At 37.6% G+C, this 25913-nt stretch overlaps 1 protein-coding gene and 1 non-coding gene across 13 annotated transcripts in view; both read right to left on the bottom strand.

Moving 5' to 3' along the window:
- Window positions 1-25913, bottom strand: part of HERC1 (HECT and RLD domain containing E3 ubiquitin protein ligase family member 1) — a 206459-nt gene that overhangs the window by 34104 nt on the left and 146442 nt on the right. For 7 of the 12 annotated variants that reach the window (XM_070469147.1, XM_070469145.1, XM_070469151.1 and 4 more), the window contains 16 exons: window positions 24659-24819; window positions 19009-19125; window positions 18569-18800; window positions 16721-16845; window positions 15498-15718; window positions 14304-14572; window positions 12817-12869; window positions 11930-12130; window positions 11102-11276; window positions 8247-8517; window positions 7903-8116; window positions 4877-5133; window positions 3995-4122; window positions 2874-3001; window positions 1916-2116; window positions 438-568 (listed from right to left, as the gene is read on the bottom strand). In XM_070469147.1, the coding sequence (XP_070325248.1) occupies window positions 438-568; window positions 1916-2116; window positions 2874-3001; window positions 3995-4122; window positions 4877-5133; window positions 7903-8116; window positions 8247-8517; window positions 11102-11276; window positions 11930-12130; window positions 12817-12869; window positions 14304-14572; window positions 15498-15718; window positions 16721-16845; window positions 18569-18800; window positions 19009-19125; window positions 24659-24819 (2884 nt within the window). The remainder of the gene's footprint in view (window positions 1-437; window positions 569-1915; window positions 2117-2873; window positions 3002-3994; window positions 4123-4876; window positions 5134-7902; window positions 8117-8246; window positions 8518-11101; window positions 11277-11929; window positions 12131-12816; window positions 12870-14303; window positions 14573-15497; window positions 15719-16720; window positions 16846-18568; window positions 18801-19008; window positions 19126-24658; window positions 24820-25913) is intronic. The other 5 variants (XM_070469153.1, XM_070469155.1, XM_070469149.1 and 2 more) reach the window with 4 other exon arrangements.
- On the bottom strand, window positions 1201-1273 carry TRNAR-UCU (transfer RNA arginine (anticodon UCU)). Its single transcript has one exon. It is a non-coding gene; the product is annotated as a tRNA-Arg (tRNA).

Raw genomic sequence — 25913 nt, 5'->3', positions numbered from 1 at the left:
CACAATATTTGTTTTTCTCTTCCTGACTTACTTCACTCTGTATAACAGGCTCTATTTTTCTGACGTTTTTACCCTTCTTCACATGTTCCAACCACTGGCTTCATGAATTTATGTTACTTAACTAGTGGCCCCATAAGCTTCTGAATTGGTAACCTCTGTTTAAGGTAACGGAATCATTCTTCATATATGGAATTTCTAGCATTACTGGGAGGTACTCTGACCGAGGTATCCTATATCACTGTTTTGGTTTTATCTCTGAGCTCAATGGCTTTCTTACACAGACTTCTTCATTTATATACATGGCCCCAAAACTTTGTATAACAACAGAATATTAAATCACAAGTGACTGAGGTAAAAACATTTTTTGAGAAACTAGTATCAAGCAACACTACAGTATAAAATAAAGAAAAAGTAATCATATGGTAAAGATGCTTTACCTTATGTGCATCAATTAGAACAATGCCTCCTTTCTCAAGTGGTTCCTTTGTTCCCAATAACAATTTTCCATCAAAATATCCCACTGCAAATGGTCTGTCTTCACTGAACCAAGCAATGCAAGTTACAGACACTAACATGATAAAAACAAAATAAAAATTTAAAAAAGAAAATGAGAGACTCATTTGTCATTGTCTCACTTCAAAAGAGACTTTGCAAAAAATATATACCACTAAAACTACTGGAAGTAAGTTTATAAACATCTCTTTAATTCCTTAAGACAAAATGTAGGCTTAGAGCAAGGATTACATGCAACCCACTTTAAAGGTGTTATTTGTAAGTGACAAGGAGTATCTCATTTTTAATCTTTCATTCTTTTCAAGTGGTTACTGAAAAAGAAACAAAAATTGAATTCCCTTGCTGATTTTAAGTCATTTTAGGTTCTCTCCTTTTGGACCAGAATCTACCATGAAACTAACAAGTGAAATAATCCAACTCTTAAGTAAAAAATTACCTACCCTTTCTTTCGCTTAATATTGCCTATTCCGTGTGTTTGCATATTCTATCAAACATGTTACATTCTAACAATCTATATCGATATTTGTTTTAGTATATATAACACCAGAAGGCTACAAAAGAAGTAGAAAACAGTTTCTGTGGGAGTACAATGGGGACATGGGAGTTGAGTAAATGTGAGAAAGACTTTGCACTGTATACCTTTTTAGTTCTTTTTTTTGCCATGCCATGTGGCATGTGGGACCTTAGTTCCCTGAACAGGGATCAAACCTGTGTACCCTGCAGTAGAAATACAGAGTCCTAACCACTGGACTGCCAGGGAATTTCCTAATGTATCTTTTTAAACTAAAATTTTTGAACCATATGATGGTATTATCTATTTGAAAAATCTAAAAAACAAAATGAAACAAAAAAACTCCCCCCAAAACCTGTTCTATTCTGTTAAAAGAGTACCACAGAAGCTGGGACTAGGATCTTTGAGATATCCTACTCCCCCAAATCACCTAACATAACTGTTCAGTATGATGCCGAGCCATCCAAAATGGAGAGAGTGAGAAAATAAGTGAAGGGCTTCCTAGTATGACTCTCAAATCAGGAACATCCCTCCCCTCCTCCTCCTTTCCTTAATTTCACACATTTGTTAACAATTTCATCTCCATCAATGGTTATTATCTTTTTTCCTCTTGGACATTCTTAACTTTCAAGGGAGACCTCAAGAGCACTGTAAGTGTTCAGACACTTACACAAAAGATTAACAGGAATTTAGGTCTTATTTTGGCAGTAATGTGTGGTAGGAGTTGATAGAGAACTATCTTTCAACCTAGCAGCTAACTAAAATGAAATACCAACTGGGCAATTTAGAAAACATAACCAAAAGTAATATTTACTCAGCATGTGCCAAAAAAGTATATCTAGTTGATTAGAGGAAATGCTTTCTCAACCAGATACAAGTCTAATCATTTACCATCCTTTCGATAGCAATGCTCCAGTTCTCGACGGTGCATGGTGGATACATCAACAACTTCAATCAGTCCTAGAGATCCATCCATCCGTCCCACCAACAACAATTCTGGAGACTCTCCTGACCAGGCTGTAGATGGACCCTCTTCTGGCCAAGCCAGAGCAGACACCCAGTGAGGCTGAATATCTACTAACCCTTTTCCTCCTAGAGAGGGAAAAAAATGTTAACTAGCTGTCACTTAATTCTTAAAAGCAATAACAAAAACAAGTACTATTTAACATGCTCAAAGCAGTTCCCAAATTCATAATAGCCTACTAATGAATACGACAGCGAAGCTGGGTCCTTCATTTCTGTACTACATTTGATTATCAAATTGAGTTTTTTTGTAACTATTAATAGCAAAAAGAGACAGCTTTTATACAAGAAAGAATAAAGGAAAATAATCAGTATACAAATGTCACTTAATTTTTCTAATAATTACTGAAAACCAAGTTAACATATGAAATTCATCTACAGCTAAGGCAGGCAATTCCTCAAATAAGCAAAAGCAAACAAAAATACTGGTAAGCCGAAGATTACAATAATAATTTTTATTTTCCAGAGCTGTATTAAAAATCAATAAGAGTTTGTACTTGTGAAAGAGACAAAATTAATAGAAATATTTCAACTGGTTCAAAAGAACACATATCTAGAAATGTAGTGATTGCTACTTGTCTAATCCTAGGCCGAATGCTGAGTGCTACATAAAAGGAATTTTTATAGTTTACAATTACCAGGTTAATTGAAACTCTTAGAAATAAAAGTCAAGAAATGAACACTCTTTAATTTAAATGATACTATGCATAGATTTCTATAGTTGGTAAACAGATTGAGATTCAAGGTGAAGGGAAGCCAATGTTTGAACTTAGAAGGCTAAGATTTAGTACCTTCAGTAGTTTACTAGTATTTATGTAACTCTTACCATTAACTTGCCAGATATTCACCATCTTTTCCAAAGCCCCAGCTAGGTATTTGCCACTGATACTCCAGGAAACAGGTGAGAAACTTGGATCACTGGGTGATCCTAGGCTTTCCTCAGCATCACCTTCCCTAGAATACAACAGATAATATGGAATTCTAATCCATCATCCAAAAGGAAACTAAACCCTAAATCTTAAAATAAGGGTTTTATATAGACCATAGTACATAAAGAGAGACTCTTACATTTCAAAAGCTTGGCTAGTAGTATTTGACAATCACATAATTGCTAGTGTTTGTCATAATGTGAAAATTGTAGAATTACAAAAGAGTTTTACTTAGACAATTCATCATTTAATGTACTACATAATTTGTCAACAAAGATATTCTGATTCTGCATGATTTATACATATGATTATTACTCAGGGAACACTGATTCTTGCTTGCCTAATAGCTAGGGAAGTTTTATACTTAGCTATAAAAATAGAAAAGATGCTACACTGTGCTACAGAAGAAATATCATTACTCTTAATTCCTAAATAATCCTTGAAGAATGATGGAAAATAAGCCTATTGTTTTGTAGAATTGAACATGTTAGCAGAGTAGACCTTGATTTAATTCTCAGTAAGTCCAGATACTGACAGTAATATTTTTATCTTCTAAATTCCTATCTAGCAGGACTTGGTGGTCCAGTGGTTGAGAGACCATCTGCCAATGCAGAGAACAGGGATTCAATCCCTGGCCTGGGAAGATTCTACATGCTGAGAGGCAACCAAGTTTGTGCAATGCAACTACTGAAGCCCCTGTGCCTAGAGTCTGTGCTCCGCAATGAGAGAAGTCACCACAATGAGATGCTCATGCACTGCAACTAGAGAGTACCCCCTACTCACCACAACTAGAGAAAGCCCACGCCCAGCAATGAAGACCCAGTGCAGCCAAAAGTTAATTAATTAATTAAATACTATCTTGCAAAAAACCAAAAACAACACACTGGAAACTGTTCTGAAATAAAAAATTGTAAAAAACTTTAGTGACAATTTGAGTATACTAACACAACCAAGATGAAGCATGTTTAGGATTCTCCTATTTTCAAATGTTACCCAAGGGAGCAACATCAATACTCACAATCTGTTGAACACACAGGTCTGTTGCAGTGAATACTGCTTCTTGGTGACATTCCACACCCGGATGGTGCCATCATTGCCACTTGTAGCCAAGAGTCCTTTTTTATTACACCAAACACAAGTCATTACCTAGAAAAGATAAAAAGTCCAGCAATATGTGAGCAAGTTTTAATTCAAATGATTCTGTAATCTGAAGTTTGATCAAATTAAAAATAAATCTACCATGAAATTATAAAAGTATCCATGTTATAAAATAATATGCACGGTCTAATTCTTTCTAACTGGCTTGTAAATACACACCTATATGAGATATACCTTTAAAATACTATGCCCAAACTCATTTGAATTATCTTAGGCTTGTTACAATCTTTACTAAACATGTTTGTTTAATTAAAAAATGTTTTTTAATCCAATAAAATAGAAGTATTCAATATGTTCTATAAAACAAATTACAAGACTAAAAAATGACTTTTAAATTGGAAAAGTAGAGGTCAGTCTTCAGTTCCTAAACTTCCCTTGTCACTGCTCAGGGGCCCAGTGGGTTAGATTAAAACAGTAGAGTCACTTTCTTCTCCTCTTGCACATATACGCTCTTATCTTTCGTGAGGTTATTCCTTTGGTTTTCTTCTCATTCCACATCTGATGTTCCCATTTGTATCAGGTTATATAGCATACAACATACACATGTAGAGAAAGGAGAGTCGGTAACTAGCAAATACTGATAATTTAGCACACACATGTGTGTGTGTATGAGAGAGAGAGACAGAGAAAGAGACATACACAGATACACATCCCATGATCTAAACTCTAAGCTCTTGGAGAACACAGAAACTATTTTATCTTAGATAAGGTGATCAACACACTTGAGGCTTAAAATACATACTCTGTTCTGATGCGCCTCCAACTTGATAAAGGAGCATTTTCTGAGATCTCCTCCCATATCAGCAAGTGTTTGTGGAATAGTTTGGTTGTCGCGGTCATGTGCGGCAAGAGTGCGCACAAGCTGTTGAGCAGCCCACTGCCTATGCTGTGAGGATAGCCTTGAGGAGAGGCAGCAGGCTGCCAGGGCATTAGCCAGCTCCAGAGGGCCTACAGCAGAAGGATCATAGGAAGGATGGGCATACAATTGGGCAGTTAAACCTGCTTAAACAAAACAATGAAATGATGCCCGGGTGAGAGCTGGTGGTGGTGAACAAACAAAAATGGGTTAACCCATCTTTTAAGAATTAGCACTTTTTCAAGCAATCATTTCACTAAGATATGCATACAAGTTATAAAGCACTTATCTCACATAAAATTCTATAATAAATCTGATTCACTGCAAATACACATTTATATACATTAATCAACAGTCTTTGCTCTAAGGATACACAGACTGAGAATAGAGCAGACATTAGTTTAAGGCCAAGGCAGAGCGAGCATGTCCTAAAAAATAAGTGTTTGGCTTTTGCTGCTCAAAAGTGATCTTAATAGCCAATCAAGGGCTGCCTTGATAGATCCAAAAGCCCATCTCTCTTGGCCAAATGGTGAAGAGAAAGGTACATAGTGTATTTAAGTAGTCCCTTCAAGTATATCATCTTAAGACAAAGAGAAAAACAGCACTACTTTATATAAATTATATTACGGAAACCTACTGTGATTATTATCTATGGTGACTCAAACCATAATCGAATAAAATAATCTAATTAAAAAAGACAAATTTGGTATATTTTCCTGTATTTACTTCCATGCACAATTATAAAGTATCCATGCACTTTTCTTATGATCTAACTTAACTACACATTGCTGAGGCACTCAGTCATGTCCAACTCTTGGCAACCCCATGGACTGCAGCACACCAGGCTTCCCTGTTCTTCATCTCCCAGAGCTTGCTCAAACTCATGTCCATTCAGTCAGTGATGCCATCCAATCATCTCATCCTATGTCATTCCCTTCTCCTGCCTTCAATCTTTCCCAATATCAAGGTCTTTTCTAGTGAGTCAGCTCTTTGCATCAGGTGGCCAAAGTATTGGGAGTTTCAGCTTCAGCATCAGTCATTCCAATGAAGATTCAGGACTGATATCCTTTACGATTGACTGGTTTAATCTCCTTGCTTTCCAAGGGACTCTCAAGTCTTCTCCAATGCCACAATTCAAAAGCATCAATTCTTCAGCCTTCTTTATGCTCCAGCTCCAAAGAAGTGCTCAGCCTTCTTTATGGTTCAACTCTCACATCCATACACAACTAATGAAAAAGCCATAGCTTTGACTAGACGGACCTTTGTTGGCAAAGTAATGTCTCCACTTTTTAACAGGCTGTCTAGATTTGTCATAGCTTTTCTTTCAAGGAGAAAGCGTCTTTTAATTTCATGGCTGCAGTCACCATCTACAATGATTTTGGAGCCCAAGAAAATAAAAGTCTGTCACTGTTTCCCCATCTATTTGCCATGGAATGATGGGACCAGACACCATGATCTTCATTTTTCGAATGTCGACCTTTAAACCAGCTTTTTCACTATCCTCTTTCACCTTCCTCAAGAGGCTCTTTAGTTCCTCTTTGCTTTCTGCCGTAAGTGTGGTATCATCTGCATATCTGAGGTTATTAATATTTCTCCCAGCAATCTTGATTCCAGCTTGTGCTTCATCCAGCCCAGTATTTCACATGATGTACTCTGCATATAAGTTAAATAAGCAGGCTGTGACAATTTACAGCCTTGACGTACTCCTTTCCCAATTTGGAACCAGTCTGTTGCTCCACGTCCAGTTAACTGCTGCTGCTTGATCCGATACAGGTTTCTTAGGTGACAGGTAAGGTGGTCTGGTAGTCTCATCTCTTTAAGAATTTTACACAGTTTGTTGTGATCCACACAGTCAAAGGCTTTGGCATAGTCAACAAAGTAGATGTTTTTCTGGAGCTTTCTTATTTTTTGATGATCCAACAAATGCTGGCAATTTGATCTCTGGTTCCTCTGCCTTTTCTAAATCCATCTTGAACACCTGGAAGTTCACAGTTTATGTACTGTTGAAGCCTCGCTTAGAGAATTTTGGACATTACTTTGCTAGCATGTGACATGAGTGCAACTGTGCAGTAGTTTCAATATTCTTTGGCATGGCCTTTCTTAGGGATTAGAATGAAAACTGACCTTTTCCAGTCCTGTGGCCCCTGCTGAGTTTTCCAAATTTGCTGGCATATTAAGTGCAGTACTTTCACAGCATCATGTCTTAGGATTTGAAATAGATCATCTGGAATTCCATCACCTCCACAGCCTTGTCACAGTGGTGCTTCCTAAGGCCCATTTGACTTCAAATTCCAGGATGTCTGGCTCTAGGTGAGTGACCACACCATCAAGGTTATCTGCGTCATGAAGACCTTTTTTGTATAGTTTTTCTGTGTATTCTTGCTACCTCTTAGTAGTATCTTCTGCTTCTGACAGGTCCATCCCACTTCTGTCCTTTATTGTTCCCATCTTTGGGTGAAATGTTCCCTTGGTACCTCTAATTTTCTTGAAGAGATCTAGTCTTTCCAGTTCTACTGTTTTCCTCTATTTCTTTGCAATGATTACTGAGGAAGGCTTTCTTATCTCTCCTTGCTATTCGCTGGAACGCTGAATTCAGATGGGTATAACTTTCCTTTCCTCCTTTGCCTTTTGCTTCTCTTCTTTTCTCAGCTATTTGTAAGGCCTTCTCAGACAACCACTTTGTGCTTTTGCATTTCTTTTTCTTGGGGATGGCTTTGATCACCACCTCCTGCACGATGTTATCAACCTCCAACCACAGTTCTTCAGGCACTCTATCAAATCTAATTCCTTGAATCTGTCACTTCCACCCTATATGTTGTTATATAATTCATCACATATAACAATGCAGAAACATTTTAAAAAACAAATATTGAATTGATTAAAAGACTATATTTAAATCATATGAAACTTACCTTTCTTTTCAACTTCTGACTTATCATAATTAGGTCTTAGTTTGGCCCCTTTGTCTGCTAGTAATGCCACAAGGGCCTGAGTTACAACAAAATTTGGGGAGGTTACAAGCTTATTCTCTTCAGCAATTCCTCGGAGAAAGCTAGGTAGAAACTTCCGTTGAATTGGATCATCAACTGTGGTTAGATTTACACCTGTTGCAGCAGAAATCAAGTTCTGAAGAGGCAATCAGAACAAACACATTTAATTTTTAATTTTGGAAAAGAGGCTTTTTACTTCACAAGTTTCCTTAAGAATTGGTTGGAAATAAGCAATACAATAAGAAAAGCACTGAAAACTATCCTACCTGTGTACACAACTGCACCAGGAGCTTTGCAGCACTAGGAGTGTTTGATGCTAGACATCCCACTGCTGTGCTCAGATAGGCCAGGCAAGAAATGGGCTTGTTGGCCTTGCTGTGCCCACCTCGTGAACGTTCTGAAGTGCTTGCCATGGCAGAAGGACTAGTGGAGAGGCCAGCTCTCCCTGCTGCAGCCAAGCACATTAGTCGAACCAAAGTCCGGATATCTGTAAGCCCTAGAGATTCAAGACCAGCAGCCAGGCTACAACTGGAACCACTGCCAGAAAAAGAACACACTTTAGATACATAAAGAAAATAGATTTAAGCAACCATTTGGAGCCCCACATACAATCCATGGCACCAACAACCAAAATAAAAGGCAAGTTGCACTATCCTAGTCATACATGCCCTACTGTATGTACGTATGTAAGAGATGTCCTAAAATAAAAACCTTGAAACTGTTATTGAGACTTTTATTTAATAAATATTGACATACACTTAAAGTATACCTGAATTATCAAAGTATAATTTAGAGGAATGTTCATAAACCACGAATTTTCACAAACTGAACCAACCTATGTAACCACCTTCCAGATCAAGAAACAGAACACTCCAACACCCCAGAAGACTAGTTGGGCCCTTCTCAAACTCCAGGACCTCAAAAATAACTACTATCCTGATGTTTAAGGCCATAAATCAGTTTTGCCTGTTTTTGAACTTCATATAGATAGGATAATAAAGTGTGTATTCTCTTATGTCTGGCTTCTTTTGTTCAACATTATGCTTGTAAGTTTCATCCATGCTGTTGCATTATTAGCAGCAGTTATTCATTTTCATTGATACATAGGCATAGCATGGAGATGTGGGTTCAGTTCCAGACCATGACAATAAAATGAATATTGCAATTAAGAAGGCCAAACTTTTTTGGTTTTCCAGTGCATATAAAAGTCATGCTTACACTATACTGTAGTCTGTTAAGGGTACAACAGCATTATGCCTAAAAGAACAATGTATTAATATATATAGCTCAATTTAAAAATATTTTAATGCTAAAAAATGTTAAGCTTCCATCTAAGCTTCCAGTAATCTTTTCGGAACAGTAACATCAAAGATCACTGATCATAGATCACCATAACAAATATGATAATAATGAAAAAGCCTGAAACAGTCCAAGAATTACCAAAATGTGGCACAGAGACATGAAATGAGCAAATGTTATTGGAAAAATGGTGCCAACACACTTGTTCAACTCAGGGCTGACACAACCTTCAATTTGTTAAAAAAAAAAAAACAAAAAACTAATATCTGCAAAGCACAATAGAGTGCAATAAGAAAAGATATGGCTGCCTATATAAATGAAATTTACCACAATTCATTTCTCTATACAGATGAGGGCATGGGGCTATTATGAACAGCACTGCCATGAATGTACTTTCCCACATCTTTGGGAATACATATGTAAGCACATCTGTTGGACATATACCCAGAAGTGTTTTTCTGGGTCAGAAGTACATTAATACTTGCTTTCAGCTGGTACTATCTAAGAGTTTTCCAAAGTAACTATCCTAATTTATTTTTGCACTAGCAGTGTATGAGAGGTCTAGATGTTTCACATCCTCATGATCACTTTTCTCCCCTCAGTCTTTTAAATTTTAGCCATTTTGATGGGTGTGTAGTCACATCCTACTTTCATTTCTCTGAAGAGTAATGGGGCTGAACATTTTTTTGTTCATGTTTATTGACCATTTCAAGATCTTTTATATTATTTTGTATTGTGTCCATTTTTCTTTTTCTCTTACTGGTTTGTAAGAATACTTTATATATTTTGTTGGTTATATGCATTGCTAAGATCATCTCCCATTCCAGGGCTTTTTTTTTTTTTTTAACTTTCTGACTTTTTACTTCCTAAATGACTTCTGCTAAACAAAAGTTCTTTTTTAATGTAGTCCAATTTATCAATTTTTTTTCTTTAAAGTGAATGCCTTTTGTGACTTAAGAAATCTCTGCTTGTTCCAAGATCAAGAATAAAATCTTCGTTATCTTACAGAAATGTTACTGATTTATGTTTTACATTTAGACCATAAAGTCACTTGAAAATCCTGGCTTTATATATAGTTTGAGGTTGGAGCCAAGACTCATTTTTTTGCCTAAGTGAATAAACTATCTGACCTAGCCCAAGTTATTGAAAAGATTATCCTTTCCTCATTGCTCTGCAATGTAAGCATTGTCATAAATCAAACTATAAATCAAATGCTAATCTACACGTATGAGTCAGTTTCTGAAGTTCATTTTCCATAGACCAAACTGTCTATTCTTGAGCCAACATCATATAGTCTCATCTAAATTTTGAGTTTCTTTCAGGGTCCTTCTGTCTTCGTTGATTTACTGTTAAATATTTCTATTTAATCATTTCTTAAATGGGTGTCTTTTAGGTATTCTTGGTTCTCTTCCCTTTTTTAACATTACACTCCACAGTATGAACACAACAGGAGCCTCCACAATACACAGGCTGACTTAGCTATACAGTTGGTAAACTCTGCAGAAAAACTCGCTCAACCTTCAAGTTTTACCCTACACCAAATGGATCAATGGTCTTAGTTTCCCATTTCAGATAATAAAATGTTTGCAGTTAACTCAGTTACTATAACGGCAGTATTTTTTGCCTAAAAAGACCCAAACATTAACTGAATGACTGACTGACTGGATAAATAATAATGGTGACTATTGGCTAATTTCTTTCATTCAACAGTAATTATTCAAGTTTCTAAAACTTCTATTTCTTCTTCCCAAACAACACCAGACTCCTGTCCAATATGTACCAGAAGCTAACTTAGCATCTTTTGACACAAAAGAACACTTACCTGACTGAGAGAAGAGACAGAGCTCTCATGACCATGGTTCTGGCCAGAAGAACCTGAGCAGCAGCCGTCACTCTCCTTAAAGCAACCACCCGGTCATGAGGATTTGCTAAGGCAGCTGCCTGTTCACCCAATGTTATTCTCCCAGAGGAACTCTTTTCTACAGAGCCATGGCAACCTGAAAAATGTAAGATTTTGTTCAGTTTTCAAGAAAGTAAGGAAAAAAATAGCCAAACTACTGAAAAATTTTCCCTAGGTAGCTAGGTTCTAGGCTACTAGGAAATAAAGCAAATAAATGTATTTTGCTCATCCATAAAACTTTGTTATACAGAAAATGGTTAGGGAGAAAGAGATATTTCTAAGTCAATAATTAATTATAGGAAAAATACGATTCTTGAATTTTTCTGGTTTTATTTATTTTTGCTCATGTATTTCTTCCACTGATATTAACAAATATAGAAAAAATATAGTTTTAAAAATATGCTTTGAGTACATATTTAGTATTTCATAAAGTAAAATGTCACCCAAATTAAAAAATACTACAAAGTAGTTTTTGTTTCCAGGTTTCTCTTAACACAAAGTTAAAAAAAAAAAACAACTATGCATTTTATAAATTCTTTTTATCACTTGAATATTTTATAAAAACAAAAGAATCAGAAGTTAATATTGCATTATACCTTCAAAACATTAAAATACCTGGCTAAAGATAGTTGATGGGATAGAAAATATTGAACTCATTATTATTAACCTCTACCTTTATTATTTACTTTTCTAAGAAGCAAATTAATATAGACTCTATAAAATCCATGACAATCAGCATTACAAGTTTACCTATTTGCATCAGAGTCTCTTCCATACTGTTTGTTGCTGTTACCATTGCTACTGATGCTCCTAATGGATCACTGTCAGGGAACTGAACTGGTTCTGGTACAATGCGGCGGTCGTTTAAACCAAGAGGGCCAGCAAGTAATTCAAACTCTTCTTCACCCGTTAGCTTTTCATCTTCATCAACATCCAACATGTCCCAGTCTTCTGGAGTTTAAATAAAGAAATGGATGGTATGTAAATATAAACACGACACAACCCTGCTGGCAATGGTTATTGTGAGATAGGTCTAAGATGCACATGGATTGAAAGCCTAGTCAGTGCCTACAAAATAAAATATAGCACCATCTCCTGGTGACCCAACTAAACTGCACCCTGGAGTCACAGTGGGACTAAGGGAAAGGGAGTGACAGCAAATCCATTTAAACCAATAGCACATGTTACAGTTGGTCATGGAGGTTTCAACCAAAAAAAAATATTGTTATGGGGCCAACAAGGAGTAATTGACCCTGTCCATGATCATTAGGAAATGAGTTATTCCAAATAAAGGAATGCTCCAGATAAACTGATGCTTCTTTATTATTTTACTTTCCACAATTAGGATGAAAATTCAAAATGTATTAATACTTCATACTTTACCTACTTTGAAAAAATATACATGCCACACAGAAATTAACATTCTGTGGGAAAATATTAGAACCCAGGTATTTTTCCCTTGAGTTTTAAAACTAGGGCTATTGCTATCATACTATCTTTAACTTTTGGGGGGAAGTTTAAGTTGACGTGTATGTAAATACACAGAAACATATGAAGGTTAAGTTTTAGTAACAGATGTTAAGTAGAAGGTATATACAAAAATACATGTGACATAAAGAGGTTCTCAAAACAACTACCTTCATACACACTGTCCTGCTTGCCAATAAGATCTGGAGCTTGTCCTTTGTACCTGCACCAAACACAAAGAACATTGTGTCTTCATATAAAACAATTATTACTCCAAAGTGAAAATTATGTCATTAGGACATTTTAAAAGGTCATTAATAAAGCAACACAAAATAAAAAAGTATGTTTTATGTTATGGAAAGTGAAAGTGTTAGTCGCTCAGTCATGTCCGACTCCTTGCAACCCCATAGACTGTAGCTCGCCAGGCTCCTCTGTCCATGGGATTCTCCAGGCAAGAATACTGGAGTGGGTTGCCATTTCCTCCTCCAGGGGATCTTCCCTACCGAGGGATTGAAACTGGGTCTCCTGTGTCTCCTGCATTGGCAGGTGGGTTCTTTACCACCAGGTGCCACCTGGGAAGTCCCTTCATGTTATGGGCTAATGTAATAAAAACTATTGGTATGTAGGTGTTTACAAAATCAGTGATTATTTTATCAAATAACTGTGGAGGTTTCTGGGTGACCAACATAAATCTTTTTTTCCCCAATTTATTTATTTATTTTTGGTTGCACTGGGTCTTCATTGCTCCATGTGGGCTTTCTCTAGTTGCAGTGAGTGGGGGCTACCCCTCACTGCAGTGCACGACCTTCTCACTGCAGCGGCTTCTCTTGTTGCAGAGCACAAGCCCTCGAGTGTTCAGGGTCTAGCAGTTGTGGCACAGGAGCTTCAGCTGCTCTGCAGCATGTGGAATCTTCCTGAACCAGGGATTGAACCCATGTTCCCTGCACTGGCAAGTGGATTCTTAACCACTGGATCAGCAGGGAAATCCCCTACATGAATCTTTTAACCAAAGCCTATTCCAGAACACTTAAAGGGTTTTAATAGTTGACAGTAAGGGCAAAAACCTACTCATTAGCAAATTAATTGCTATTTAGGAATATAAAGAAGTAATATTTTCATGGAAGCTTGTTTAATCTAAATAGTCTATTTTTTTAAATCAAGAAACAAGATCTTAATCAAGATGTCAAAAATATGGTGAAAAACACCAAAGGAAAAAAAGGAACAAAAGCCTCCTGAAGGTTAAAGCAAGGTTAACACAATTTGTTAACAAATTTAAGATTAATACAGTCAAACTCCAGTGAAGGACCTGAGACCATACCACTGTTCCCAGACTATACACTGCCACCTCTGGCAGGAACTTGAATTCTTCCACCTCCCTCATCCCTGTATCTAATTCAGCAATCATAGGACTTTATAAAGGAAATAAATAAAGTGAGAGTGAACTCGCTCAGTTGTGTCCGACTCTGTGCGACCCCGTGGACTGTAGCCTACCAGGCTCCTCCATCCATGGGATTCTCCAGGCAAGAGTACTGGAGTGGGTTGCCACTTCAGGTAATTCCTCACACGAAGAAAACTACAATCCCCATGTCTTAATGAGAGATACTTTTAAATACTTCAGCCAGAGGGTCTGGATATTATCTACACAATTTCAAGGTACCTTTCAGAACTTGTTGCCTTGGATTTGGTCTTCAGGGCTAAGTACTTTTCCCTGCAGCTGCCACACAGCAGGTAGTATGGATTTCCACTTCCACATTCACCACCGAACCAGCCATCCACATAGGAGCCGTTGCTGCGATAGCCCTGGCGGTTTGCGCTGCGCCCGCAGCCTGGGTGATTTCTCTTCATGTGCTGATTGAAGTTGATGACACTGCATTCACACAGCTCACACACCACCACTTCTTCCCTGTCTTCAGACTCACAAACATGCTGCACAAAATGATTTCATATTACATGATTAGTCAAGTTAACATAAAATTAAGAAGAGGTAAACAGATCATTTATATTAAACTACGTGTTTACATATGCTGGTATATCTGCAAGATGTTCATCAAAGCTATAACAAATCAAAATTCAGATCACACAGTCTGAAGGTGTTCTTTGCCCCTTCCTCACACTAAGTGACAGTAAAAGTAACTGACTATAGTACTGAGAAAAAAATTATTAATAAAAACAATCTGTCTCATCTCAATTATTTAAAATCCCTCCAATGAAAACTTATCTGATCATAACATGCATATCTATTTTCTGAACTTCTAAGAAGTCATTAGATTAATTTATCTTATTAAGTCAATATGGTATATTATCTTCCCTATAAAACTTACACTTGTGAACTCAGTTTCCCTGCTACAAAAAGTGTAATGCTAAACAATGTAAACATACAAACCCACCATGTACCCTGCCCTTTGATGGACATATTTACAATATCTAGGAGGCACTGGCTCCTAGAATGAGGCACTACAGTGATTAAACAGACCCTATGAAGGAGAAGAGCATGCATTCAATAGCGGGATAAGCACAGCAGCCATGTTGAATACCCAGCAGAGTTGATTGGGATCTGATGCTTATTTTGTAATCTATCTTAGATATTAGAATCAAATGATCACAATATGGCTCTATTCATCTAGTATGGGGAGAGAAGCAATAAAATCGCACAGAGAAAGCAACAAGAGAGACTTTTTCTTATTAGATTGTAGGTATCAAAGTAACCTCAAGTGTTAGAGCCCCAAACTTCAGGATGAGATGTCAGACTTTTCAGAGTGTTACAACTCTAGGCAAGGCTGTTATTAGTAAGCTGTATGAACAGGAGGGCAGGAAAGTAAGTCAGAGCAGCCCCCGCTGCAGTCACACACACCCAGGTAGGCCAATCCAGTACCTCTGGGATCCACATTCCCAGAATATCATTGTCACTGGTCAGGTCTTGTCCAAACATAGCTTCCATCGCTTCATCATCAAGATCAATTTCCAATTCCTCATCTAAATTAAAGTCATACAACGCCCCTGGGTCTTGTTGCAAAGATATTCCTTCTCTCCGACTTTGATTCCTGTGGGCCTGCACAGAGCGGTATAACCCCGCTCAGAACAAAACAAGAAAGGCATTTATTTGCATGTATAAAATAATTCTAAATATTTCGCCAGTTCTTAACTGCAGTACAACGCAGGTTAAGAGCCTATCTCAGCTGACTTACTGGACTCCAAATCATAAACATAAAACTTTACCTATCGTATGTGCTGCTTCTTCTGTGAAATGGGGATAATAGCATTCATACCTTGCATAGTTGCTGATAGGTTTAAATAAGATAGTCCATGTAAAATATTTCATGAAGTTTGTCATACAGAAGAGCACTAAATAAATGTGGGCTGTTATTATCCTTTCAGTTTTTTTAAAATCAGTCCCTTTCACTATATATTAAATATACATCCTATATGTTCTAGGACAGTCTCAATGTCTCTGTTCCTATAAACTACTGAATCATTATTTATGTTTTAAGAATTCAAGGATTAAACTCTGCTTTGACAAAAAATATATTCTAGATTTCAGTTTGGAAAATATATTCTCTATAACTTATATTTCATATGCCAAGTACATAATTTTCAAAATATTTGCTAATGTAACGAAAAAATACATCTTTGCTTATCCAGGGCCTTACCTAGGTGAAGCCCTGGAGTCCACAAAGTACATCAGAAAAGCCAGTGCCTACTTGGCACAGAACTCTTTCTAGTTCCTTCTCACCTGTGATGTCTTAAACATGTATTTTCACTTCTTAAATTATGTTTCTTGAGGGCAGAGAGAGCATTTATGAAATTTCTCAATATCTACAAGTGACTACTAAAGCCTTCTGCATCCAGAGGGAACTTAAAAACAAATTTATGAATGTATGCTGTGATTTAAATTAAATAAAATTATATAAATGCATAGAAAGTAATATGCAAATAGTTACTCTTTGAATGTGGAGGTACTGAATATTTAGTATTATTAATCTACATCTTCTTTAATGTTTCTTTTACATTGACTTTAAAATATAAACAAACTATATAATACTTTCACCAAGAGAAGGATGTGAAACATATACTTACCTGCTCTTGCTAGCAATGTTCGAGCAGCTAAATCAAACTTGTGCCTTCTTGTTACTGCTGAGCGACCCCTAGCTGGTGGTCCACTTCCAGAAGCTGTATTCTCTGCATGATCCAGATTATCAGCACTAAAAGTGCAAGTTTGAAAGCAATGCACATTTTAAAAAATCATCATGAACAGAAAACACAGGTACTAACTTGGTTGCAGTACGTTTTCCTCCAAGTATTATCAAGAACAATATGTTTATGATAAAATTTTGAAATATATCTTTCATGCTTGGCAAGGTTCCTAAGTTATAAATGTCATATTGCTCTGAGCAGTAATGTTATCTGATTTTGAAATATACCAACCATGAAATTATGCTTAATACAAGTTTAAATTCAAATGAGGTCAATAGCCTTAAATAAATCTTAAATGATTATATACTTAAAATCTGAAATGACTGGGAATCCTTGCCTTGGAGCAACAGATATTTCAAAATAAGCTATGGAAATATTCACTGAGCTTGTCAGAAAAAGCCTGCAGATTAATATAAGACACAAGCCCCAATATGACTTCATGAACTAAAATGAAATGAAGATTTAAAGTTATAAGAAGGGCTGAATAAGGAGCATTTTAGAAAGAATTACAGAATAGTTTTTACATTTTATTTTTAATTGCATGATAATTGCTTTACAATGTTACGTTGGTGTCTCCATTTCTTTTCAGGCTAGGCATTATCACAGAATTTGTTTTGCAACTTTAAAAAAGGGTGTATTCACTGAGGAAACCAGATCTGAAAGAGACACGTGCACCCCAATGTTCATCGCAGCACTGTTTATAATAGCCAGGACATGGAAGCAACCTAGATGCCCATCAGCAGACGAATGGATGAGGAAGCTGTGGTACATATATACCATGGAATATTACTCAGCCATGAAAAAGAATTCATTTGAATCAGTTCTAATGAGATGGATGAAACTGGAGCCCATTATACAGAGTGAAGTAAGCCAGAAAGATAAAGACCATTACAGTATACTAACACATATACATGGAATTCAGAAAGATGGTAACGATAACCCTATATGCAAAACAGAAAAAGAGACTCAGATGTATAGAACAGACTTGTGGACTCTGTGGGAGAAGGTGAGGGTGGGATGTTTCAAGAGAACAGCATAGAAACATGTATATTATCTAGGGTGAAACAGATCACCAGCCCAGGTTGAATTCATGAGACAAGTGCTCGGGCCTGGTGCACTGGGAAGACCCAGAGGGATCGAGTGGAGAGGGAGGTGGGAGGGGGGACCGGGATAGGGAATACATGTAAATCCATGGCTAATTCATTTCAATGTATGACAAAAACCACTGCAATGTTGTAAAGTAATGAGCCTCCAACTAATAAAAATAAATGGAAAAAAAAAAAAGGGTGTATTGCATTGGATATTAAAAACTAAAGATGAGATGAAAATATAAACCTATATTAAAAGACATAAAGATTTCTACTGAATCCATTTCTATTGAATGCATTAAATCAATTATATAAAAATGAACATTCTAGTTATTTAACATATAATAATATTTTATCAACATGTTTATTTTATTTCAGAATAAACAGTTTTTAGTTTGTTCTTTTCAGCAACTTTATACTAAAATTATTTCCTTATTTTCATAAAAATATCATTCAAGTCAAGATCTGTCATGTCATTTTTACCCTTCACATAAACATAAACTTGTAACTGAAATGTCCATCTTTTCATATATCTCTAGTTATCAACTTTATACATTGGAAGCACCTATGAAGGAACATAAGTGGGGCTCTTGAGGCACCATTTATAACACATAGAACAGGAATATGGAAATTGGAATTTCACCTTTCACTAAAGCCTTCCTCCATTTCAGCAGCATCAGCTGACGGTATGTCTCCTGGTGACTGCAAATAACAGGGATCATTTGACTTCCCACCACTGCCTGCAACTGCTGCTCCGTGCCTTGAGTCAGCTGTGCTGCCTGACTGGGGCTCCTCCTCATCTTCGTGCCCAGGGTGCTCTATCATCCACATGGCAAGGACGGTGATGTTCTGGGCATCAGCCTCGCCTCGAGCACCTGAACGGGTGGAAAAAAGGTCTAATATTGACTTTGGGCAAAATAATTATTTCTGCTATCAGTTTAAGAGTGCCTGCTATGATGCAACTATAATTAAATCTTGTATTAAAAATCTTATCAAGCTTTATGGCCTCTTAAAAAACATATCGCCCTTAATAAAGATGATATTTCTCATATCTGCACATACTGATACTTAAAATTACAGTACCTGTGGCTTCCATGGCTTTCGCAATCTGCCGGAGAGAGAACCCCATTTCTAACAAGGGTACTGCAATCGCTGGAGGAGGAGGAGAAGTTGAAAGTCTACTGCTTGGGTCTGACAAGGCTGAAACAAAAGAAAGAGAGGTAAAGTCCTAAGTATCACTATATACCACGAGTAAAAAGTGTTCCTTTAGTGACCATAATTCTCAATTTTCTTAATATTGTCCAAATTTAATGAAATGTTAAAAAATTCACTAATTAAATGTGATTAAGTTTGATAGAGCTTCTTAAGGTTTTTCTTAAAGATAAACCAGCTATTATGAAATAAACCTGCTGAAAACAATGGTTAATATTTTCTTTTTTAAAAGTTTCCTATTTACAAAAAATTTTTAATTTTACAGAAATTTTAAAGAATAGTACAAAAAATTCTTTTACTCCTGAACCACTGGAGAATAAGTAAAAGACATAATGTTCCATTTTCCCTGAATATACTAATATATCACTCCTACAAATAACAACATTCTCCTGCATAACCACAATGCAACTATCATAGTCAGGAAATTCACAATTATCATCTAATCCAGATTCTAGTTTCAAGGAAAGTCCTGATGTTTTTCACAGCAAAGGATCCTGTCCAGGATAATCTTTACATTTAATTTTTCATGTCTCTTCAGCCTCCTTTAATCACTTTGATATTTAGAAGATTCCAGGCCAGCTACAGGGTAGAAAGTCCCTCAATCTGGTATCTGCTATTTCCTCATGACTAGATTCAGGTTGTGCTTTTTGGCAGGAGTATCACAGAACTGATGTTGCCTTCTTACTGCATTCTATTAGATGGTCCATGATTTTATTTTGTCTCATTACTGATGATGTTAACTTTGATTACTTGAGTTAAGCTGGTATCTGCCAGGTTTCTCCACTGTAAAGTTAACTCTTTCTTTTCCTTTGTAATTAATAAGTATTTGTGGGGAAGAAACTCGGAAAATATGTAAATATCTTATTCTTCATCAAAGTTTCACTAAGCATTTATTATGTTGGGGTTTCCCTGGTGGCTCAGACAGTAAAGAATCCACCTGCAATGGTAGAGACCCAGGTTTGATCCCTGGGTCAGGAAGGTCCCTGGGAGAAGGGAATGACTACCCACTTCAGTATTCTTGCCTGGAGAATCCCATGGACAGAGGAGCCTTGTGGGCTCAGTCCCTGGGGTTGCAAAGAGTTGGACGAGCCTGAGTGACTAACACTTCCACTTTCATTTGTTTACTGGCTGAATTAATTATCATTATGATAGCTGACAAATGATGGTATTTTAAAGTCCACCAGTGCTTTCAGATTCATCAGTTGGTATTCCACTCTAAAGCAAAGCTCCTCCTTTTTCATATGGTTATGGATTCTTATTGCATTCACAACTTATTATCTGTTAGTATAATTATTGTTTTTTATGTCCCAAATCTCCCAGATATGGCCAGTGGATGCCCTTCCATTCTAATTTCTATGTCCTTCAGGCCTGTGCCCATCATCCTCTGAGTATTTCACCACTTTGTGGCACAAGCCATTCTACACTCATCTCATACTCAGACCTGAAGTGCCACTTCTCTCAGAAGATCAAGGTTCCTTCTTATAGAGAACAGTACTTAGAAGACAGGACTTTGGCACTAGGTGTGTGTACTGCTATTGAAGCATCACTGCGCCAAGGCGCTCTCAGTGGACAGTTGCCAGTGGAGGCCCTCTTCAACCCACCTGGCTCTGACACCTAGTGCCAGACCGTGAGGACACTTCCTCACCCCAGCTGGACTCAAAAGCTCTCTGCCAGGCCACTCCACACACACAAGTTTTTTTCCCCCAAATCTGTCTCTGACAACCCACTCTGGTCTACCATGCCACACACCTCCCTTACCCTGCTGGCATGAATGCCTGCCTAGACTGGCCTCACTTAACAGCTTTTGAATTGGATTAGTAAGGAAGAAGGGAAGGAGGGAAGACTATAATTCTTATTTTTGCTTAGAAAAAAAGTCATTACTGCTACAGTGGTGATAGCCCTGATGTATCTGTTGAAGTTCACCCTCTTGCCATGAAAGATAACAAAGGCTAGATTTACCCTCACCTTAAGCAACTAAAAAAAAAGACAAAAATCATCAAATAGTCTGCAGATGAATAGGCAGTGTGGGACAGGAATCCCTGAAAGAAGGGAATTAAATGAGGCAACGTGTAAAACTGCCTTAGCTTACGGCCTGGAAAAAATTTCCAAACCTGCAGATCAGGGAAGGCAAATTCAAACTAAACTTAGGGGTCTCTCTGAATGGTGGCGACAAAGTACAGATTCAAAGGTGGCTAGAATGAACAGGGTAGGACACCAGATACCAGGATAGGATACTCTTTTCATCGGTGTGAAAAGAAGAGAGCTACACAGAGAACTCCAGAAATGTGCAGAGGGTCCTCGTCACCTCAAGCCTTCCAGCTAATGCTAATACAACAACTATCCAAAGTCAGGGAAAGAATCACCCAGAAGCAGCAAGCAGAACAATCCTTAGAGCTCACATAAGGTTGAGAAGCATTTGTGTTACAACAAGCCAGAATGAAAAAAAACTGTAATAATGAGGCATAAAGCACTGGATAGAATACTAAACAAACTGAAGGTTGTCCTGGTCTCACCTAACAAAGCTTAAAAGGAAGTCTTGAAAGAATCCAATTGTTTTCAAGTTACTTAACTGTATTCTAGAACAAAGTTAAATTACAGAAGTACAAAATATCTAGCATTCAACTAGGTAAAATTCACAATGTCTGGTATCTAATAAAAAGTTACCAAACATGCAAAGAATCAAGAAAGCACAATTCAAAATGAAGAGATAAATTAGTTACTAGAAACAGACCTATAAATGAGAGAATTGATAAATTAAGTACAACAGATATTAAAACAGACACCATAAATACAGTTGACTCTCATTTGTGGATTCCATATCTGCCAATAATTTACTCATTAAAATTGATTTATAACTCCAAAATCAATACTCACAGCACTTTCACAGTCACTCACATGCACAGGATGACCAAAAGATTCAGTCTCCTGATGCATTTATTCCAGCTAAGGTCACACAAGGTGATGCTGTGTATTCTTGTTTCAGTTTTTCAGACTATAACAAGTATCCTTTTTCATGTCATTTAGTGTAACTTTTTTTTTTTGCATGTTTTGTGCTTTTTGTTGGCGATTTCATTGTTTAAAATAGCCTCCAAGTATAGTATTGAAATGCTGTCTAGTGTTCCTAAGTGCAAGAAGGCTACAATGTGCCTTATGGAGAAAATATATGTTAAGCTTCACACAGGCATGAGTTAATAGTGTTCCTGGCCATGAGTTCAATGCTAATGAATCAACAATACATTATATTAAATATGGTGCCTTTAAATTGAAACACACATAAAATAAGGCTGTATTTTGATCCGTTGACAAGAGTGTGATCAGAAGCTCGCAAAAAACTAGCCCTGTATTTTCACCAGAAATAGTGGTTCCGTTTTTGCTAATTCTGTGTTCACAGAACATAACTGTTCTAATAATGAGAACTGTTATTCCATGTATTCCATAAGGGAGAGGAAAGACAGAGTATGTTAAACAGACATGGAAAATTAAAAAAAAATACACAAAAACTTCTAGAAATCTACAATATGAAGGGAAAAACACACTGAATTTCCCAAGACCTTTGGGTGCTTCCCTGGTGGCTCATATGGTAAAGAATCTGCCTGCAATGCAGGAGACCTGGGTTCAATCCCTGGGTCAGAAAGATACCCCAGAGAAGGGAATGGCTAATCACTCAAGGATTCTTGCCTAGAGAATTCCATGGACAGAAAAGCCTGGTGGGCTACAGTCCACAGGGCTGCAAAGAGTCGACATGACTGAGCACCTAACACTTACAATTTCTCTATAAAAAAGGCATAATTCAATCTACAGCTTCAAAACAGAGAAGACAGCTCAGTTTGATGAGGAAGATTCCCTTTAATTAAAAGCACTGTTTTACCAGAAAGAAACTCAAAGACTTAGAAAATGAACTTACAGTTGCCAAGAGGAAGGGACAAGTTAAAGAGTTTGGGATGTCACTATTTAAAATGGATAACTAACTTGGAGAAAAAGATGGCAGAGGAGTAGGTGGACATGGAGTGTATCTCTCTACACAGATACATCAGGAATATACCTTCAGATATAGAAGAGCACACAGAACACCAGCTGAAAAGAGATGGGAGTACCTGACCAGCTGAAAAGAATATATGGAACCATGCAAAACTCAGTAGGTTGAAGGAACTAGGGGGGAAAACAGGAGAGTTAGTAGGACTGGACCTGCCCTCAGCGGGTTGGGAAACTGAAGCAGGGGTCCCATACCCACATCAGGGCAATTGTCTGAGTCAGAGAAGAAACATCTAAGGCTGAGAGTGAAACAGCTCATCTGTGGCAGCCTAAAGGGAATGAGAATCAGACAGTCCTTGCCTCAGCCATACATAACCAGGACAGGGACGCAGGTCCCCTGGAAGGCGTGGAAGCTGGGAGCTGGAGTTTAGGGACTGTGGAGGAATGTAAGGGTGAGGGCTGCTACTGACTGCAGAGAGACGGATCGAGGGGAGGTGAGAGAGGACACTGTGGTGGGAATTGCCTGAGGAGCAAAGGTGGGCAGCCATGGAAGCAAGGCAATACTGCTGAGTCATGTGTAGGGGATGGAACCATCACCATAGCCTCTTTCCCCCCTCACGCCAGCAAGGGCAGCTGAACAACAGAAAGGTTGGCCCACTAAACACCTGACACACTTAACTACAGAGTAGGAGCCCACCCAGCAGGCCCCTTTAAGTGCCTGATGCACGGAACTAGAGGAGGACCCCACCCAGCAGGCCCCTTTAAGTGCCTGATGCAAGGAACCAGAGGAGGACCCCACCCAGCAGGCCCCTTTAAGTGCCTGACAAGCCAAACTACACAGTAGGACCCCAGTCAGAAAGAGAAAGATAAATATCATATTCTGACGCATATATACAGAATCTAGAAAAATGGTACTGAAGAATTTATTTACAGGGCAGCAGTGGAGAAACAGACATAGACAATAGGCTTATGGACATGTGGAGAGGGGAGGAGAGGGTGAGATGTATGGGAAGAGTAACATGCAAACTTACATTACCACATGTAAAATAGATAGCCAATGGGAATTTGCTGCATGACTCAGGGAACTCAAACTGGGGCTCTGTAACAACCTAGAGCAGTAGGATGGGGAGGGAGATGGGAGAGGGAGGCTCAAAAGGGAGGGGATATATGTATACCTATGGCTGCTTCATTTGAGGTTTGTAGAAAACAAAAAAATTCTGTAAAGCAATTATCCTTCAATAAAAAAATAAAGGATAACCAACAAGGATCTATTGTATAGTATATGGAACTCTGCTCAATGCTATGTGGCAGCCTTGATGGGAGAGGGGTTTGGGGGAGAATGGAAACATATATATGTATGGCTGAGTCCCTTCATTGTTCACCTGAAACTACCACAACATTGTTAATCAGCTATATGCCAATACAAAACAAAAAGTTAAAAAAAAAAATCACTGTTTTAGTGAAGACAAAACACAATGCCCACATAATCAAGTCCCACACATATGGAATGCCAAGGTCTGGGTGTCAAAGTGCAAGACAGCACACGCACCTGTGCGGTTGGTTGGCCTTGCTGTCTGGGAATCAGGAGAAGTTAAGCTTTGCCTTCTTCCTACTTCATCAGAAGGAGAGGTTGGTAAAGATGATATTGGAGGAGTCTGTGCACGACGTGTAGGAAGCACAGTGGTAGTTGGGTAACTAGAGAACATTTGCCTTTAAGGAAACAATAAAGGTTAGCATAGAAATCCAATTAGAAAATAATATATACATAACAATCTCCTTATAGAAATATGCAACCTGGCAAAACTACACAAGTTGGCTACAGTTTAACTGGGGAGAGGGAAGATATACTCTGCAGTTTTAAAAATCATTATCTCATAGGATGCTTTTACTATAAAAGCAGTAATACCTTTTCATTTGTTCAAGCAAAATGAAAGCGACATGACAAGTAGGGAGAATATAGAAATGAGGAAAATAGATTTTTAAAAAATCTCTGCCTTTGTGGAGCTTTCCTTCAATTACAATACTAAGATGACAGGAGTATTTTGGTAGGCATATTGTAGTTAGACAATAAAGAAGACTTTTAAAGATAGATAACTTACAGTTACTTAAGATATATACATTTACTAGCTAGCCATGAAAGTATTCACATGGATTCAAAGTAATAGTCTATAGGTAAAGTTATGGAAACAAAAGATAAGTGCCTAGTCACACAACACAAATGAAAAACAGTATATGAATGTCAGCAGTGTGGACAGGTAAAAGTACAGAAGTAACCCCTTTCAGGCTGAGAAGGCAGATACTAGCTAAAGAATAAAGTCCAGGAAGATCCTCACTGACTGACTGCTCTTTAGATTTGCCCAACAGAACTAATGACAACTTTTTAAGCACCAAAAAAGCACTGTCAACCCAGTCAAGTAACTATGATATGATGATGGCAGCTGTTCCCTGATTTTTCTCATGTTAAATGATGGTGAGCCAGGCGAGACAACTGCAACTCTACTAACACAGTCCCAGCCAATATGAGGTAAATGCAGACTAAAAGGAAAGGAGGAGCCACAGGGCTGGTGAATGCCTGTAGGGGCAAGGGAGCATTATTTCACCACTGAATCCCATGCCTATGGAGTTTCAGGACAACAAAGAGTTACAGTGCTACTGATCCTCTGTTGATGCCTTGAATTCTTTTTTTTTTTTTCATTTATTTTTATTAGTTGGAGGCTAATCAGTTTACAATATTATAGTGGTTTTTGTCATACATTGACATGAATCAGCCAGCGTTGAATTCTTAATTGCCAGAAGGATTAAAA

This window comes from Odocoileus virginianus, chromosome 6 (assembly GCF_023699985.2).
Source record: "Odocoileus virginianus isolate 20LAN1187 ecotype Illinois chromosome 6, Ovbor_1.2, whole genome shotgun sequence".
Lineage (NCBI taxonomy): Eukaryota > Metazoa > Chordata > Mammalia > Artiodactyla > Cervidae > Odocoileus > Odocoileus virginianus.
Note: the sequence above shows the minus strand (reverse complement) of the source record. Positions and strands in the feature narration are given on the sequence as shown.